Raw genomic sequence first — 17,208 nt, forward strand, 5'->3', positions numbered from 1 at the left:
TTCTGCCTGCTGAACGAGTTGAAGACTGTTAGGTTGAGAAATCAAAATACCAAGTGTAACCTATGGATATTTTTCACAAAATATCATTCAAACCCGAAGAATTGGACACTAAACAATCAAAAAAAGAAAAAAGGGTCAGTGTCACTGACAGCTGTTTCAGTAGCCTATGAGGGTGGTTGTACGCTTGAATAAACCGGCAAGTTGGTGTTCGTCTGAGGCGCAGCCTTTGAACCAGCAGCACAAATCTGAGGGGAGAAAGTATTACCATGTGTTTTCCTTGCATATTCTTTTCCCTTTTTTCCCTCCTCCATGTGTTTCTCTGTGAAAGAGGAGGGCGTGACGTCACATCAGCAGGGCTGGTCTAGTTTATTAGGCAGAGAGACGTACCAGGTTGCAAGAGCTCAGCCTCTGCTCTGTCCAGTTAGCAGGGGCTTCCACTAACTCTGTCTGCTAGGGATGTTTTACTAACCAGCGTTACAGCCATAATAAACTCAAAACATTGACCCAAGTCCTGCAACTTTCGCTTAACTTAATTGTACGTTAATACTGCTTGTCTCCTGGAGAAGAAAAAAAGTTTTTGCAGATTCACTGTCTGACTGAATTGGATAGTTGGGTTAGTGTTTTTCGTCACTTTGTCGGCGCGGAAAGCACGGTAAACTAGGCCTACCTGAATTGGATATTTTTCCACTATTATTTTAATTTTCTTCTTTGCTGTTGAACGCACTCGACTCGTGATGGTCCTCCTGTCACTGAGCTTACTCGTAGTAGGAGTTGTAGTGACTCTGACTTCAGCCGACCTGGTAAGTCACCACTTTCTTACAGTTGTCGTTCACTTAATTCATTCCATTGGCAATGGTTCGCGGAAAAAAAAACAATGCTAAAGCGTGAGAAACTCAGAAAAAAGTTATGCCTATAAAGGTAGGCCTATATTTTTGCTAAATAATGAGCTTGAGCACTGGGCGCCAGCGTGACAGTTATGCTACTTTCTCACTTTGACAGAAGTTAAGTCCCTGACTAAAAGCGTTCTTGTCTAGGCTACTCTGAGGTGGTGCGTGTAAAGCCGAGTAATATTAATGAAATGATCATGGCTTGGCTAGTTTAATGAGCCTCCTGATCACACAGATGCTGTGAAATGGATCAGCTGTCCACTTGTGTTGTGTATACATATGTAACTAAATATAGGCGACATTATTACCACAGTTATTTTTGTGACATTGTTTCATTTATTTATTTATTTAAAGGAGCATGCTCTTATAGCTCGTGAAAGTGAAAGTTGATCTTTTGCCAAGTCACTCATGATTCAACACGATCTTCCATGACATTGTGGTCAATGAGAGATGTGTGTGTGAGAGAGTGAGAGAATTGCAAAAGTGAATACAATGTGTCTGTGTTTGATCGGTCCCAGCAATGTGTGTTCAGTTTACCGTGGATGTTTGAAGTAAACTTGTATTCTGACTTTTTTTCAGGCTGGTGAAGTAGATAAGGAAGGTAAGACTAATTTATCTCCTAACTATTCTCTCACAATCTGGGACTTTAATCACTAAAGTAAATAACTCAATGAAACATCTCCATTGTTTTGGTTACTTAACAGTCAAGCTAAATGGCCTGTAAGGACTGGGCCTACTAAAAAGTATACAAGTGTTTCTTTCATACTCTGCCCAAATATTGACCTTAACATTGCATCACAACCTTATACATGTGTAGAGGAAGTTGTAGGGTACGTTATTCATTCATTAATATTTGATGAAATCTGGTGACACAAGACAATAGTTCTCTATGTTTTGCTTATTTAAAGCGAACAATGCATTTAGTGAGTTGAAATGTCCAAAACTTTTCACTTTCTCTTGATAAATCTTTGACAGAAACAACATTACGTTTTTTTCCCCACAGCTCCATGATAATAGGTCTAGCATGTGAATGCAGTACACAGTTATATTATACAGTAGCTGAATTCAGTGATTACAGGCCTTTCCCTTCCCAGCAAGTAGAGGCATAGAATACAAACAGACGGCAGTCTGACAACCTTGAATATTAGAATAGGGAAAAAAAGAAACCCATGGCCTTGTCAAACAATAGTACATGAAATGTCCAAACACATGGCCTGTTTCTTATATTTGTATCACGTTCAGACTTCTAGAATGAGGAAGGCTTCTTATGTGCTGACAAGGATTAGCAAGTCCCTTCAGAAGTCACTCTGTCAGTATTTAATTGACAGCTGCTGAGGCAAAAACTGTGCTTGGTTAAGCGTGCTGTCACTTCACTGCATCAATTGTGTCCAAAACCAGACTGCTGTGGGACATAAAGCCTGCAATTTCTTCAGGCTTATTGTATGTGTCAAACAATGACATCTGCTTTTATTTCATGTTTTAAGCCAGAAGTACCATTGGCAAATTACAAGCTTCAACATTTCTGGACGCCCTCAGTATATATTTTTTTCACATTTCAGAGGCCTACCTGTATGCAAGCCATCATTCATACAGTATGTCTAAAAGGCAGGCCAAATGTTGGTGGAAAAATGCTTTGAAATGAAAGAAACTGTTTGAGGCCTATAAGCTTCTTTTAACTGCTAAGTTGACCGCAAATGAGAAAGTGAATGAGGATCGTAGTAGAAACCAAACAAACATGCCTAATTAAGATTAATTGCCATCTAGTAGCTGATACCTTTAATACCCCCCTACCCCCACACTCTGCCTCCATTAGACACACACACACACATACACATACACACATGCATACACACATACAAATTTTACTCTTGCAAAATGTGAGAGGACATAAATTATCCCTGTTGTTACCCATGGTAATGACTTTTGTACATGAACCTGCCTTGCCTTGCTTCCAGAGTTCCTCAAAAGCCGGCTGAAGGAGTACGGTCTCATCACCCCCATCAGCACCGACTCAGAGGGCCACTACCTGTCACATCTGCTCTCAGCTAACCACAAGCAGCGGGTGAAGCGGGACGCCACGCTGGGCCTGCAGCAGGGTGACCAGCTCTTCTTCAACATCACTGCCTTCGGCAAGGAGTTCCACCTGCGACTGCACCCCAACCGCAAGCTTGTGGCCCCTGGGGCCATGGTGGAGTGGCACGAAGAGGTGGAGGCTGTCGTGGAGGACAACGGCAACTCGACAGAGAGCGGCAATCGCTCCAGCGTTCGCACGGACAGGATAATGAACCGGGAACTTCTCAAAACAGACTGCACGTTTGTCGGTGACATCACGGATGTGCCAGAGGCCTCCGTCGCTATAAACAACTGTGATGGGCTGGTAAGTACCTCATCAATCACATACAAATGTGTTGGTCTGAAATCAGACAAGAACGTACACATTTTCAGTAATTAAAGCATTTTGTCTGTTTATTTCTGTTACTAATCAAGATATTTGTCAGAAATTTGTGCTCTTTCATACAATGCCATCTTGATAAAGTAATTTAACATTTCGTGCAAGTTCAAAATTCTTTTCAATCAGTATTGACTGATAAAATACTATTTGCCAGTGATTGATATGCATTTTTAAATCAGGTTTCCACTCATTACAAACTTGAATGCAGTCTGCCTGTAGTACTGTGCAGCAGTGGCGCCAGGATTTACATTTGTATGGGCCTGCCATTTTTTCAATGGGCCTATTTTTAACACCAATTTAGTTTTTTATTCCTAACCAACATTTCATTTTGGAACATCTCAACGAGAATAAAAGCACAACACAAACACAATATAACCTACCAATAAGGTCACCATGACAGTAATGTAAAAGGCAAGAAAGCGGTGCAAATAGCGATCATTTCTTATAAAAGGTCTAAAGTGTTGGTTTGGAAGGTTGATTCTTCCACATCACAATGAGTAAATACTTGTAAAGTATTTGTAAATGATGTGAAAGTTTGATAAGGGGCCCATCGCCATGCGCAGGCTTTGGCTCTCACTGAATGTAGATCCCAGTGACACACTTGCGGTAGTCACATCACTGGTGAGTGAGATTAGATTTGTGCCGATAGCGACACCACACTGCAATGGCGATAATAACAATAGCATGTAAATGAAGATAAATCACCATCGTGCGTGAATCTGGGCAAAAAGAATTCTCGGCATTCAGGAAAAAGTCTGGCCCAAAGTGCTATGGCGTGCCGCCACCTCTGGTACTGTGTCCTCAATAATCATCCATTTAACCATCTGTTTCACATGATTGCATTAGAGTTCACTTTTACTTGGAATCTGTTTTGTCTGATGGTTCAGACAAAACAGGCCTGTCTGTTTACACTGAACTAGTAAACAATTGGTAAAGACACAGCCAAGAACACATGTTTCTCCTGTACTTCCTAAGACCATGCAGGCTCTTCAGAATATGGAGGAATCGTTCAAGTAAGGCATGGCCATGGTCTCTGATCAGATCAGTGTGTGTGTGTGTATGTGTGTGTGTGTGTGTGTGTGTGTGTGTGTGTGTGTGTGTGTGTGTGTGTATGTGTGTGTGTGTGTGTGTTTACTCTTTAGTGTGCCTTTTCCTGTCCCTGCCTTTCTTACGACGAACTCGGCAACCCTTGGGCCAGCATCCAAAATGATACCAGAGTTGAGTGAACCTTGGGTCACCCTGAGATCTGCACAAATTAGCTGCCTGCCCCATTCCCCCCATGGCGTAAACACTGTTCCTCTGGAGCTTGGAGTCACTGAAGGATTAGCCTCGGATTTAAAGTGCAGACTGGACCACGCAGCAGGTTTTGGACAGAAACGCATGATTCAAAGCGATGGGAGTAAAAGTGTCCCCATTGTTGGGGCGGACGGATGGGTCGTGTTGCCTGAGTCGCAGGTGGAGGCTCGGGCTGACCGCTGCTTGCACCCTGGGTTTCACTGTATTAGTTGAGCCGCACTTCCAATTAGGTTATGGAGAAACAATATACGCTGCCTATGCCTCTGAAACCACAGGAATGTGCTGGGTGTCTGTCTGTCTGTGGAGTTGTAGGCGATTGGTGAAAATGCAAAGCACTTTGTAGAGACGAGTGTGGCTGAACCTAGTATAAGTATATATACTTTTTTGATCCCGTGAGGGAAATTTGGTCTCTGCATTTAACCCAATCGTGAATTAGTGAAACACAAACAGCACACAGTGAACACACAGTGAGGTGAAGCACACACTAATCCCGGCGCAGTGAGCTGCCTGCTACAACGGCGGCGCTCGGGGAGCAGTGAGGGGTTAGGCGCCTTGCTCAAGGGCACTTCAGCCGCGGCCCACTGGTCGGGGCTCGAACCGGCAAAACCCTCCGGTTACAAGTCCAGAGTGCTAACCAGTGGGCCACGGCTGCCCCTAATAATTTTTGTAAACATTTTTTTATAAGTCACAACCTCTGTGAATGCTGACGACCTACATACTAAGATGCTTAATGTACCAACCAAGGCAGACTGAGCTTGTTCTCCATGGTGAAGCCACTGTAAATTTATGGCCTATATGAATGGCAATCTTTTTCCAAAGTCTTTCTGTGGAAACAAACTCAATTTTTCAGATACATTATTCATATAATTTGAGACATTTGTCAGAAAGCAAACACCTACATGACATTCACCATGGATTTGTTAACCTCTTTAAGCAGTATATATGTAAATTTCCCAGAAGACAAGCAGAAAATGACCATATATGTTCATAAATAATTTGTTGAACTACATAAGCCAAAACTTTTAAAGTATGTATATTAGTATTGTATAGTATAGTATAGTATTAGTATTGTATAATAGTATATTTTTAACTTTTAAAAGTAAAACTGAATGCAGGTTTAGGGGTAAAGAGGACATTGTATCCTTGTACTGAGTTCTAGATTAGAGATCCAGCAGACCTCCCCATTCCGCCACACATTTTTAACACAAGCAGACATCACATTGTTCAGACCACCCTTACCAATCTCCTTGGCTTTTCTAGGAAAAACCCTGAAATCCTCTCACCTGGGTATAGTTATACCACTGTGCTTATTCTGCGGTCAATCTAAGGTCTCATCCCATTTGTGTAACACGATAGATGTGCTAAGAAAAAAAAGATCTTTTAGCACTAGTAGAATCTCACATGTAGTCAAGCCTCCATAATGGTTAGGTGTGAAAGCAGGATGTGTGTGTGTGTGTGTGTGTGTGTGTGTGTGTGTGTGTGTGTGTGTGTGTGTGTGTGTGTGTGTTTGTGTGTGTGAGTGTGTGTGAAGGTAAGCATCAGTGAATGGCAAATTGTATGTGTTCAAGATGGACAGGGATATGTTAAGATAATTCTCCCAGGATGGATCTAAGTCGCCCTATAACCCCCTTGATTCCTGGCCCACAAACGACTTCCCGAAAGGGCCGGATCAAACACAGTAGCCAGCAGTAACGGCCTTTGATCTAAATTGATACTCATGGTCCTCTCTAGGTGTGTGTTTTACTGTGCCCAATTACAGCCATGTCGGAGTCTGGAAGTCTTTTACAGGCAGCCCTGGTCCTAATGCCTCAGCAGCAGATACTTCCTCTCAGCTTAGTCTGTGGGAGTCGCTGGGTGGCTTGAGGGGGAGGCTCTGTATAGGAGGCCAGAGAGGAGGAGGAGGAGGAGGAGGAAGCATATGAAAACACAGGAAGGCATCATCTGGAACTAGGTCAAGGGATAAGCTACCAGATAATGAGCCATGCATGTCTATTCCTCACACCCAGTTGTTTTTCTGGGTGTCATTCTCAACCAGCTCATTAATAAGCTTCTTATGTAATATCTGCAAATCTGTTTCATGATTTCCATGCGGAATATTCTGGCGCAGATTCTGTTTAAAAACAAACCAAAAAAAAAGTTTATTATTGACTCTTGAGGTTGTGTGTTCTGTTTGTCACTATATTCTCTTTAAGAGTAGGCTAATAGAGAAGAGGAGTGGAACCAAACAGAAGGAGGTTCAGTGCTCTCCCTAAAGCAAGGTGCTCAGGTTTCCCCAAGCTAAACACCAAGCTCTGTCACTCCGCCTTTGGCTCCTTTCATGCATGTTGCCCTGCTGGAAGATGGGGGGGGGGGGGGGGGGGGTGGTCAGAAGGATGTGAGAGAGAGAGAGCGAAAACGAGAGAGTGGAGGGGAGAGGAGGAGCGGGGTGGGGGGGTCACACTGGGTGCTGAAGGAAGTTAAGCTGTGCTGTTGATGATCTGTGCAGATTGCGTTATTGAACTGCTGGCGCGGCTTCAGAGGAAGATCTGGCGGGTGCCCAGGCGAACGTCCCACTGAACCCTTGTCAGTAGATTAATACTGTTAACGATCACAGGAGCACCCCCCCCCCCCCCCCCCCCCCCCCCCATTGCTCTCTCTACACTGCCAGCGGCCCCTTTCACGTTTCTTTTTTTCCCCTCCTTCGCGGCTGATGTACTTGGGATGCGTCTTTGAACTACTCCTCACTCGTTGCCCCCCCACCCCCCCCCCCCCCCCTCCCAAATCTCCCCCCAAATTCATGCCTGACATTCCAGCTACTGCCGAGGCTGGACAAAGAGCATAGTGTTGAAATCGATGCCGCCTCCGAATCCAAAATACGAGTGTATGTGGTTGACATTTATGGTCGTCTAGCGCAGAATGGAAATGGAGTTGGGATATGCCGCCTCCGCTGTAAAATCTGTAATTATAGTGCTTGGTACTTCCACACACCTGTTCGGCGGTGCAGTTCCGAACGATGAGCCTGTTGGCCGGAGATGTCGTTGAGGCGAGCTGTATATGTAGAGATTGAGGTGGAGCCGCAAGCCTGATCGTGTCATCATTGTTTCAGGCGTGTGTTGGTGTGTTGATGTGCTCGGAAATTGCCTTACAGCCCAACACACTGTGAGAAGGCAGTGAGTGATTGCAAAGGGGCGGTGGGTGCGGTCTATGTGAGGAGACTGCTTTCCCGCCTCTCTGACCGGCAGTATGCCAGTCCAGTTGTTCTCCTCATGGCAGTTGTAAAATATGGGCATGCCAGTTTCAAAAGCCGTAACCTTGTTCAATTAGGGTTGACTGAGTGAGTGAGTGAGTGAGCTTGTTTGCAACACACCCATACATGGGACTGTCTCTCCCCGGTCTCCAGTGGTCTGCTGTGGACTGATGAGTAACGTCACAGGGTACAGTCACTAGCCCAAGGCCATCGAGACACACAAGAGCTACATAGACACACACAGAGACACACCAGAGATAGCTTTTGCTGGTCTGGATTTTTGGGGCATCCTCTGAGCACAAGCAAGTGCAAGTGCTTCTCCCATAATCCCTCTTGTAGATATATTTTTTAAAGTTGAGTTATGCAGTGCAAATGGTGTAAGCCTGAGGTTCGTGCAAACACGAAATAACACACACTGGACGGGCTTGTGATATGTTTGGGAGCATTAACTGAGGTTTCAGTAACGTGAAGCGCATAGTACATACTGTAACTTATGGCTTCTTTCCTGCCTGGAATGAGGTATCCTTGCCATATTCCCTGAAACAAATTGTTCCCCAAGTGCCTGACTTTGTGGCTGGAAAATTTGTGCATGAAGCTCGACAACACTCTGCAGCTTTGGCATTGAGTTCCTATTTAATCAAAGAATCTTGACACAGGCAAAGGAAATGTGTTCTCCCAAGTGCCATTTTTATTTTTTTTTTGAAATTGTGACTTTTCAATTCTTTTTGCACAACAATGAGTGTTACACCATGAAATCCTTTAGCGAGGATACAGAACATTGTGTATGGCATTAATAACATGCTGAATAGCCCACACACCGATCCAAAATGCTATAATGCCTCAAGCAACACAGTCACTGACTCATGCTGAAGGATAACTACATGTGCCAATAAATATGAAACACAAATGACTATATTGCAATAAATTCATGTTGTTAGCAAACTCAGATTCAAGTCTCTGCAGAGCCGAGGAGCTGGAGCTTGTATGTACGGGATGTTTAAAACACATCTGTACACGGCGCTAGAGGAGCCAGCTGCCCTCTGAGAAAAAAATACATATTTTCACCAGGCATTGGCAAAAGTGAATGACTTCTTTCAGCATCTGTGACAGAAATCAGGTAAAGCTTGGATCAGGAGAAACACTCTTGGCACTGGCAGGAGAACAGAATAATTGACCTAAATAAAGACAGGTTGGAGGCAGTCCAGAGCTTAATGTTAACTGTTACATCACCACAGGGCAGTGGGATCAAGTCAGTCAAAATTGCACATTTTCCCCAGGGCAGTTAACATGAGGGTCATGTTGTGCTGCATGATACAGGTGGCAGTTTGGCTTTAATATCAACTTTGTATCTGTCTTTGTAGTTTTACACTTCTCACTCCCCGGCATTGCCGGACAAACCTTTTTTTTTAACTGAACTGAGTGACTTTCCTCCACAAATCTTACTTGGACTTTGCTTCTGTACTGACTGACTTTCATAGAGTTGCAGGCAAGTTGACCGAGTGAAGTATGATAGAATATAATGAAGGCTTGCTGTCAAAAAAATATATAAAAAAAAGTTTTGAGTAAACGTCCAAGAAGTTGCTATTTCCTTTTTTCCCTCCTTGCCTGATGAAGAGTGTTTATGCTTGACACAGCTTCCAGCAGGCACTGGCCCTAACCTTTCAGGAGCCTGTTTGACTGAGGAAGAAACGAAGGCATTCGCCCCTTGCCCAGCAAAGTGCAATCGGGCACAAGAGTTGTATTCACTAATAGTTATTGATGTTACTTGTTGATTCAGCCAAGGACTTGCCCGTTGCAGAGACTTGACCCCAGAGCTGTTTTGGTATACGGTTTGAGGTGGCGGTGGGGAGGTGTGCTAGGATATGCAGAGGCAAGCTATTTCTTCAGGTTTGCTCTCTCTCTCCTTCTCTCCCTTTCTCTTTCTCTCTCTCTCTCTCTCTCTCTCTCAAGAAGCCACGGATGTTGCCGTGCATATAATGTATGCTGGCTGCGTTTATTGATATATTTATATGTTTATACGTTTTTAATCTGACCTTCATAAACTTCAGGGGTGCCCACAGTTTGTGTTGTCAGTGCCATGGACATTGAAGCCCATTCACGGTGGCTTGGTTTTATTTTAGGGTCAGGCAGTCTCTGCTCACCACCTTTCGAAGCACTAGGTAAATGTTTGGAAATGCTCGCAATTTGCCTGAGTATGTAAGCAAGAGTTCGATTAAACTGTTAGGCATTTCCTCCTGGTCAAATTCAACTCAGCATCCTATTTTGGATTTGCTTGCCATTTTGTCTATCGATTTATTTTTGGACTCGTCAAACTTTTTGTGTGGTTTTTGTTTGGTCCACCTGAGAGCACAAGTGATTGATGGTTGTGTAGGGTTGTGATGGATGACTGTAAATAAAATTCCAGGAAGCAGCTGATTCCTTAACTGAGCAACACCAGACTGGCCCGAGACTCAGCTTCTGTTTGGAATGTCCATATTTTCAATAAGCAGTAAATGCTTAGGTGTTTTGTTTTTTTTATGATATACACAGGTGAAATATCATCTTGCTTATTAGTATTTGCCTTAATAAATGCAGGAATTCTTCTTTTCCCCTCTGGGATTTCTTTTTCTCATTTTCCCCCCAAATTTTAAAGAAATTAGCTGGTGTAATTTTTCCTTAAAGTTCCTTAAAGGGGAGGGATGAAAATGGTAGGTAATGATGACGAAGGTTTGCACACATTTCTAAAGCAAACACACCTTTAAACAACACGGAGGGTGAAAGGTAGCAGTGTCTCCACTGAATCCAGGCTTTTTGAAAGTGGCAGTACCTTTTTAAATAAAGCACGTTCATACCGGCTCCTTAAGAAGTTTAGGCTGGAGGGCCGTCTCAGAAAACTGGACCCCTTCAGCCGAATCCCATATGTTTGTCTTGGCAGAGCGGCACTGTCTGCTTGGCCCACGCAGATGCAGTGGATATTAAACTGATGGAACACAGGACTCTTGATCCCTTTTAGAGGGTTTCTATTTAAGTAACGGCAGGCTGAGCTCAGTCAAAGCCACCTGCGATTGTCCACTCCATACGGCCTGCTGGCCACGAGGCAACATAACAGCCAGGGTGGTCACCACAATGAAAGGTGCAGCAACTAGATTTTTTTCTTGTCAAGTGGAAATGCCTGTGCTGCCGCCACAATGGTGCAATTTTGAAGGCAGGATGAAAAAAGGCACCATTTCACACTACCTTTGTAGCTTCTCTGTCTATTTCAGGTCGTCTATTGCCTTTACATACCCTGTCATTTCCTTATACATACATTATATAAGTAAACATATCTGAAACACATATATTTGCTCACTAATATGTTGAAGGCACTGGTTATTGCTCCAGATGTTTTGCCTTTTGTGGTTAGCCGTGTGATAAACATGGCACTTAAGTTTGTCTGTTAATGGTACTGATGTCATAAAACTGACAGATTGTATTGGTTGAATTTGTGTGCACAATGTGGTATACACTTCATTGTTTTGATACTGTTTGGCATACTGTGGTGCTCTGCTGATACAATGGCCTTGAAATGTTAAGGTAGTTTTTTTAAAGAAGATAAACGTTCCACTAGTTTATTTTTGTGGATTTTAAATCTGGAAAAGATTAGAATGGTATTCCCATTCCCATCTTTGGATCCTTAAATTGATCACTCCTGAAATTGTTGACCTAAATTGATAAGGTTCTTTCCACCTGGTTGAATATCAAGTCTGATATCCTATGGCTCAAGTTTGTTACTACAGAAATCTGTTACCAGCATTCTTTATGTACACAATTTCTAAAACACTAGGAAGTCTGGTTTGTAGTGGTCAAGCTGGTGAAATATGGAAGTTTTTCTCAGCATCAGTGACATCTTCCTTTAGTAGGTAATGTTTCAGTAGGCTATAATTGCACCATTTCACCATGGGAGCTAGGATGATAAACTTCAGTGTAATGCAGTCTTTCTAGATGAACTGTTAAACAGTTCGCCATTCTGAAAGGAAATGCAGTCATCAATCTTTAATTCTGTCTTTTGAGATTACATAGATTCTGCCTCTTCCTTGACTCATCTTTCAAAAAAAGACAGGCAAAACTGAATACAGTATAGACTGGAATTATGAGTTGTGTTTTGTGTCTTGAGTGGATGATGATGTTTTGTTTCTTGAGTGGATGATGATGATGATGATGATGAGCCTTGACTTGTTTCCCATGAGATGACAGTAAAGTGAAGTTTCTTGAATCACAGGCCTGGAAGTTGAACTCAGGAGTTGCAGAGATGACATCCTCTCTCAAACATTTTCCACTCTCCAGCATAGCGTGAAGCTAACGTGCATACTAAATTAGACATTCTTTTTTACTTTAGGATTACTAATTAGTATTACTAATGCTGAGTCTTTGATCACAAAAAGTAAAAAAGTCGTTTTACCCAAAGATTCTAGAACAGAGCTCTAGTAATTAGCACTGCACTGTGAGCAGCTCAGTCTTCATTTTGGAAAAATACTGTACCATATGTCTTTATAAGTGCCATATTGAGTTGAGCACAGATAGTTTGCTGAAGAGTTCATTCTTCATGGTAGGTCAACTAGGTCTTAGTCATTGAATAGCTGAGTGCTAAATGACAGTGAGCAATTCACAGTTATTTCTACGCAATAATTGCCCTTTCTGGTGCCTTCATTAAACGCTCTTTTACCCTTTCCATTGAAAACCATGAAGATAAAAAAACGACAGAAGTTTTGTTCAGACGTATCTCCTCTTGAAGGTTGTTCCCGCACGCCTCTGACATTTTCGAAAAAGTGTCATTTTGAACCTGAAAAATTACTATTTGCAGAGAACAACAACCGCTGTTCTGGAAGCAAAACAGCCACTTCTATTGAGCTCTTATCTGGACCTTGTGTAGTGAGCACACGTTGCCGTGCCCTTTGGGATGTCTGCCCAGGTATTGAGGGGTCAACTCAGACATTCAAGCACGCATCTGATCCTAAAGTAGGGGGGCATGAATAAGGAGTGACCCTCCAGCAACCTGATGGAAATGTCGTGGAGAGCCATAGGGTGGGCGTGGGGGGACATTAATTCTCTGCCCTGAATCAGTGTGACCCTCACAAACCCACCAAGAACGACTATTGAATCAATGCTGGGGGGTTTATTGCTGTCTCAAAATGACCTCATTGGAGCTGCTAAGCCAGGGTTATGTGGTCAACACAGACAGGCTGATAGAATGAAGATGTAGGATGCTCTATGCTGTAACAGTTATGTGAATATGATATTCTTGGGCAAGGATAACCCAGGCATTTATCCTTTTTTGTCATTAATATAATCTTATTTTATTCCATTAGCTCAAAAGCTGAGTGCTCTATTCCAAATGAAGGTTAGGTGATGTAAAACAACTTTTTAGCCTAAAACAGCATCAGGATCACAAAGTATAACATATATTTTGGAACTCATAATAAATTGCATCAGCTAGGTTTTTTATAGGTATCTGTATTTCTTGGGATTTGTCAAATCACAATGCCATTCACACCTTTTTGAGAAAGCTGAAGAATTGGGCACGACAAGAAATATGAAGCTAAAGTCTCACAATAATCTGGTGCTTGTAACCATGGATTTCAGAGTATTAGACTGAGTTATATATTCATAGACTGTGCTAGTCTGTGACCTTCAAATTGATTAAGGATGGAAGATTAATAATTTTACACTGATGCGTTAGATATTTATCAAAGTAATGTCAAACATTTGAAAGTTAACGTTCATTAAGTATTCATGGATTCCTTGTGAGTGTGCATGAAAGAGAAGAGTAAGAAAGGGAGAGAGAGAGAGAGAAAGAGAGAAAGAGAGAGAGAGAGAAAGAGAGAGAGAGAGAGAGAGAGTCACGTAGGCACTGTGTGTAAGCCGTGTGCCGGGAGGGAAGTGGGAAACATTGTGCAAGGCCCGACAGGAATGAAACAAGTGTGCACACACACACACACACACACACACACACTCTCCCTGGCCTTGCTGGAGCACACAGGATGGTACTGAGGGCTGGCTGAGGTATGACGATGAGAGGCGAGAGAGCCGGTGTTGAGCACATTCCAGTGGGCCTTCTGAGAGGCAAGTCTGTGTACAGGAGGCCTACGCTGGGGCTGGGGCAGAGGCTGGGGAGGCTCGGCGAAAAACTGAAGGGCTGTTTCAAAAACGTCCCGCTCGCTCACTCGCTTGCTGAAGCAGATACACACACACACACACACACAGACACACACACACACACACAGTCGTATACACATACAATCTATCACAAATACACACACACAGGCACGCGCGCACACACACACACACACACACACACACACACACACACACAACCTCACAGTCATGTGGCTGTCCAGACTGACATGGCTGGCCAATGACACACACACAAACACACACACACACACACACACACAAACACACACACACACACATACACACACACACACACACACACACACACACACACGCACACGAACACACATACCCACAAACACATAAACAGTGACTCACACACTCACACAGATATTCACTCAACACAAACACACACTCAAGTCACACAAACACACACTCACTTACACACAGATACAGTATACACACACAACTACAAAGAAAGAGACAGACAGAGGGAGAGAGAGAGAGTAAGAAAGAGAGAGAGAGAGAGATGTATGCACATGCAGATACTATTAACTTGTACTCCAGACTAATCACATGCACATAGTATTATGTGTGTGCACTCAAAAATTCATGAACACAAAAATTGATGTGGGCACATCTAAAAAATGGATGGATGTCGCATGATTTCAGCTCTTAGTACATGCAATGAATATCTCATTATAGGTAGCTTTTAAACAATACATGCTCCACATATTTCCAAAGGATGCAAAAGCTGCATATATACTCTTGCTATCATGTTCAGATATGTATGTACACAAACATTTTTAGTTGCACACACCCACACCCACAAATACACACAAACACACGCACAAACACACACACACAACACACACACACACTCACACAGAGAGAGAGAGAGATATGCAAACATACATGAAAGGGGCTGTCTATTTATTTCTTTGTATTTAAGACAGTTGTTGGGGTTCAATCCCAGGTTAATCAATTAATGCATTTTTAAAGTTTAATGCATTTCAACAAATGATGGTAATTATGGCAATGAGTGATTATTTAATTGCCTCACATCAACAAATGCTTTTTAATTAGTGTTGTGGGTGCCCCTTGGGGAATACAAAAAAGTTACCACTTCAAATGCATAATTTCTGAATGTAATTAAGGACATTTTAGTGACTATCTTCATGTAAACACACCAGATTCTGCCCCCCCCCCCCTCACACACACACACTCACACAAGAAAATGGGTAACACTTTATTTTAAGGTTCACATGTTAGCCACCAATACATACCTAATTAATACCTGTATTAGTGACTTGTAAGGCATGTGTTAGGCAACATTAACCATTTGTTAGGTGTGTATTCACACATTTCTTGTTCATGACGAATTAGGCCTTTATTATTGATATAATCTTAATAATGACCTTGTAAGCCTTGATCTCTACATACTAATTAGTAGTAAGTACCAAAATAGAATATGCATAACCTACTTGTATACTGTCTGAATAAATCCCAAATAGTAGGAGAACAGTTGTAGAATAAGCAAGTGTATGGCTCAACCTCATTGCTGCATTTCACTGCCCAGGTTGCTGTGTGAAATAGCACTTAATAACTGGGAGATTGGCTCCCATTCTAAAGTGGAAACTGGTTCCTTGGTAGCAAGCACATTATCATCAGTAATACCTCTGCAGAATGTACTTATTAGTCATGAATTGGTTCCATATTCTAAAGTCCAGAAAATGAAATAAAATGTGAAATATGAAACAGGTGTGAAATTTTGGAAGCGTGCTGTATGTTTGATTTACATGACAAGTTATGTAAATGAATTCATATGTATGTGTTGCAATAATGCCGTGATTGCTCCAGAGATGGGAGGCATAGCATAAATTGAGCTGAGATTGTGTTGACGGTATATTATGATGCTGTATAGGTCTGACAATTAGCAAAGGCTATTTATCTGGGAATGTTTCTCCACCTGATAAGAGCAGGAGGATTGATATGAAAAAGTAAAGTTTGAGTGATGAGTAAAGTTTGACTGTTGCTCCTGTTACTATTGCTGTTTCTAAAATAATAGCAACCACTAACAGCAACTTCTAACAATGATGACAATGTCACATTTTTATATTAAATGAATCCCTTTGACTCTTAAAAATGCCCCTTTAAAAGGATGTTCTCCTGAAAGCTGGACGATTCTAACTGATGAATGGCTTTAACTAATTCCTTTTGAGCTTTGACAGGGTCAGTCCAGACACTCTACAGAGTAGGTTGTTTGCGCCATCATTATCAGGTCTGTCTCCTGTGGTGGTCTTTCTAATATGTTGCCATGGTGATTTATTTGGAAGTGGTACTTTCATTGTCTTCCACTGATGTCCTATGTCTTCTTTTCACATTGCTCTTTGGCATTGCAGTTGTTGCTGTTGTTATTCTTTAGTGAGCAAGAGTACATTCCTTTAATTCCTTTATTTTGGCCTTATAGCTTAATTTACTGAATTGAACAATTATTGAACAATTGGTTTTATTGTAGCTGAATTTAGGTTTCTCTTGTGTCTGTGATCCCCATTCCATAAAGCATTTTAACTTGGTGTCATACATAAAGCATGATTGACAGTCTGTTCCATACCTTTACCACTTGATAAGTAGACACTAGAGTGTAAAAGAGTATGCTTTGTTTGTGCTGCACCTTAAAATTTGCATACACCTTAGTCTAGTCGTGATTTCATGAACACAGAAATGTTGAGTACCCTAAAGTTTTATTGCAGAAATGTCATCTATAGGCCTAGTGGGTGGAATTCAACTTGGTTGCCTAAAGTTGCACTTTGGGCAATTTGCATAATTAGCATAAATAGGCAATTAAGGTGAGGCAGTACAGGTGAATAGGGTAAAAAAATTTAAATAATAGATATCACCATGAAACTTTCTGAGTTGATTACTTATGTTAAGATGAGAAAAAAATGTATTGCATGTATTTTATATTTTAATGTTTACATATGCAAATGAGGCCCTATCTCATTAAAAATGCTCTAATTTGCATACACACAAAAGCAGATAGTGTGATAAAGCCAGGCTCAAAATAGTTTTTCCAAGGTAAACACGTATACTTGGGGGGGGGGGGTGAGTTGGTGAAAACCTTTAAGAAACTTGGTAAGGAGGCAGTGCTGACCTATGGACAGACAGATTAAGAAATTAAGTGTGCCATGCAAAACTAGAAAAGCACTCCGAGAGTG

The 17,208-nt window shown here is 42.0% G+C and overlaps 1 protein-coding gene across 1 annotated transcript in view; it reads left to right on the forward strand.

Annotated features, from left to right (window-relative positions):
- Nucleotides 1-403: 403 nt before the first annotated feature.
- adamts3 (ADAM metallopeptidase with thrombospondin type 1 motif, 3) overlaps nucleotides 404-17,208 on the forward strand; it is a 79,658-nt gene continuing 62,853 nt past the window's right edge. Inside the window, exons 1-3 of the mRNA XM_042101738.1 lie at nucleotides 404-800; nucleotides 1,467-1,488; nucleotides 2,843-3,264. Of these exons, the coding sequence (XP_041957672.1) occupies nucleotides 735-800; nucleotides 1,467-1,488; nucleotides 2,843-3,264 (510 nt within the window). The 5' untranslated portion in view covers nucleotides 404-734. The remainder of the gene's footprint in view (nucleotides 801-1,466; nucleotides 1,489-2,842; nucleotides 3,265-17,208) is intronic.

This window comes from Alosa sapidissima, chromosome 8 (genome assembly GCF_018492685.1).
Source record: "Alosa sapidissima isolate fAloSap1 chromosome 8, fAloSap1.pri, whole genome shotgun sequence".
NCBI classification, from domain to species: Eukaryota; Metazoa; Chordata; class Actinopteri; order Clupeiformes; family Clupeidae; genus Alosa; species Alosa sapidissima.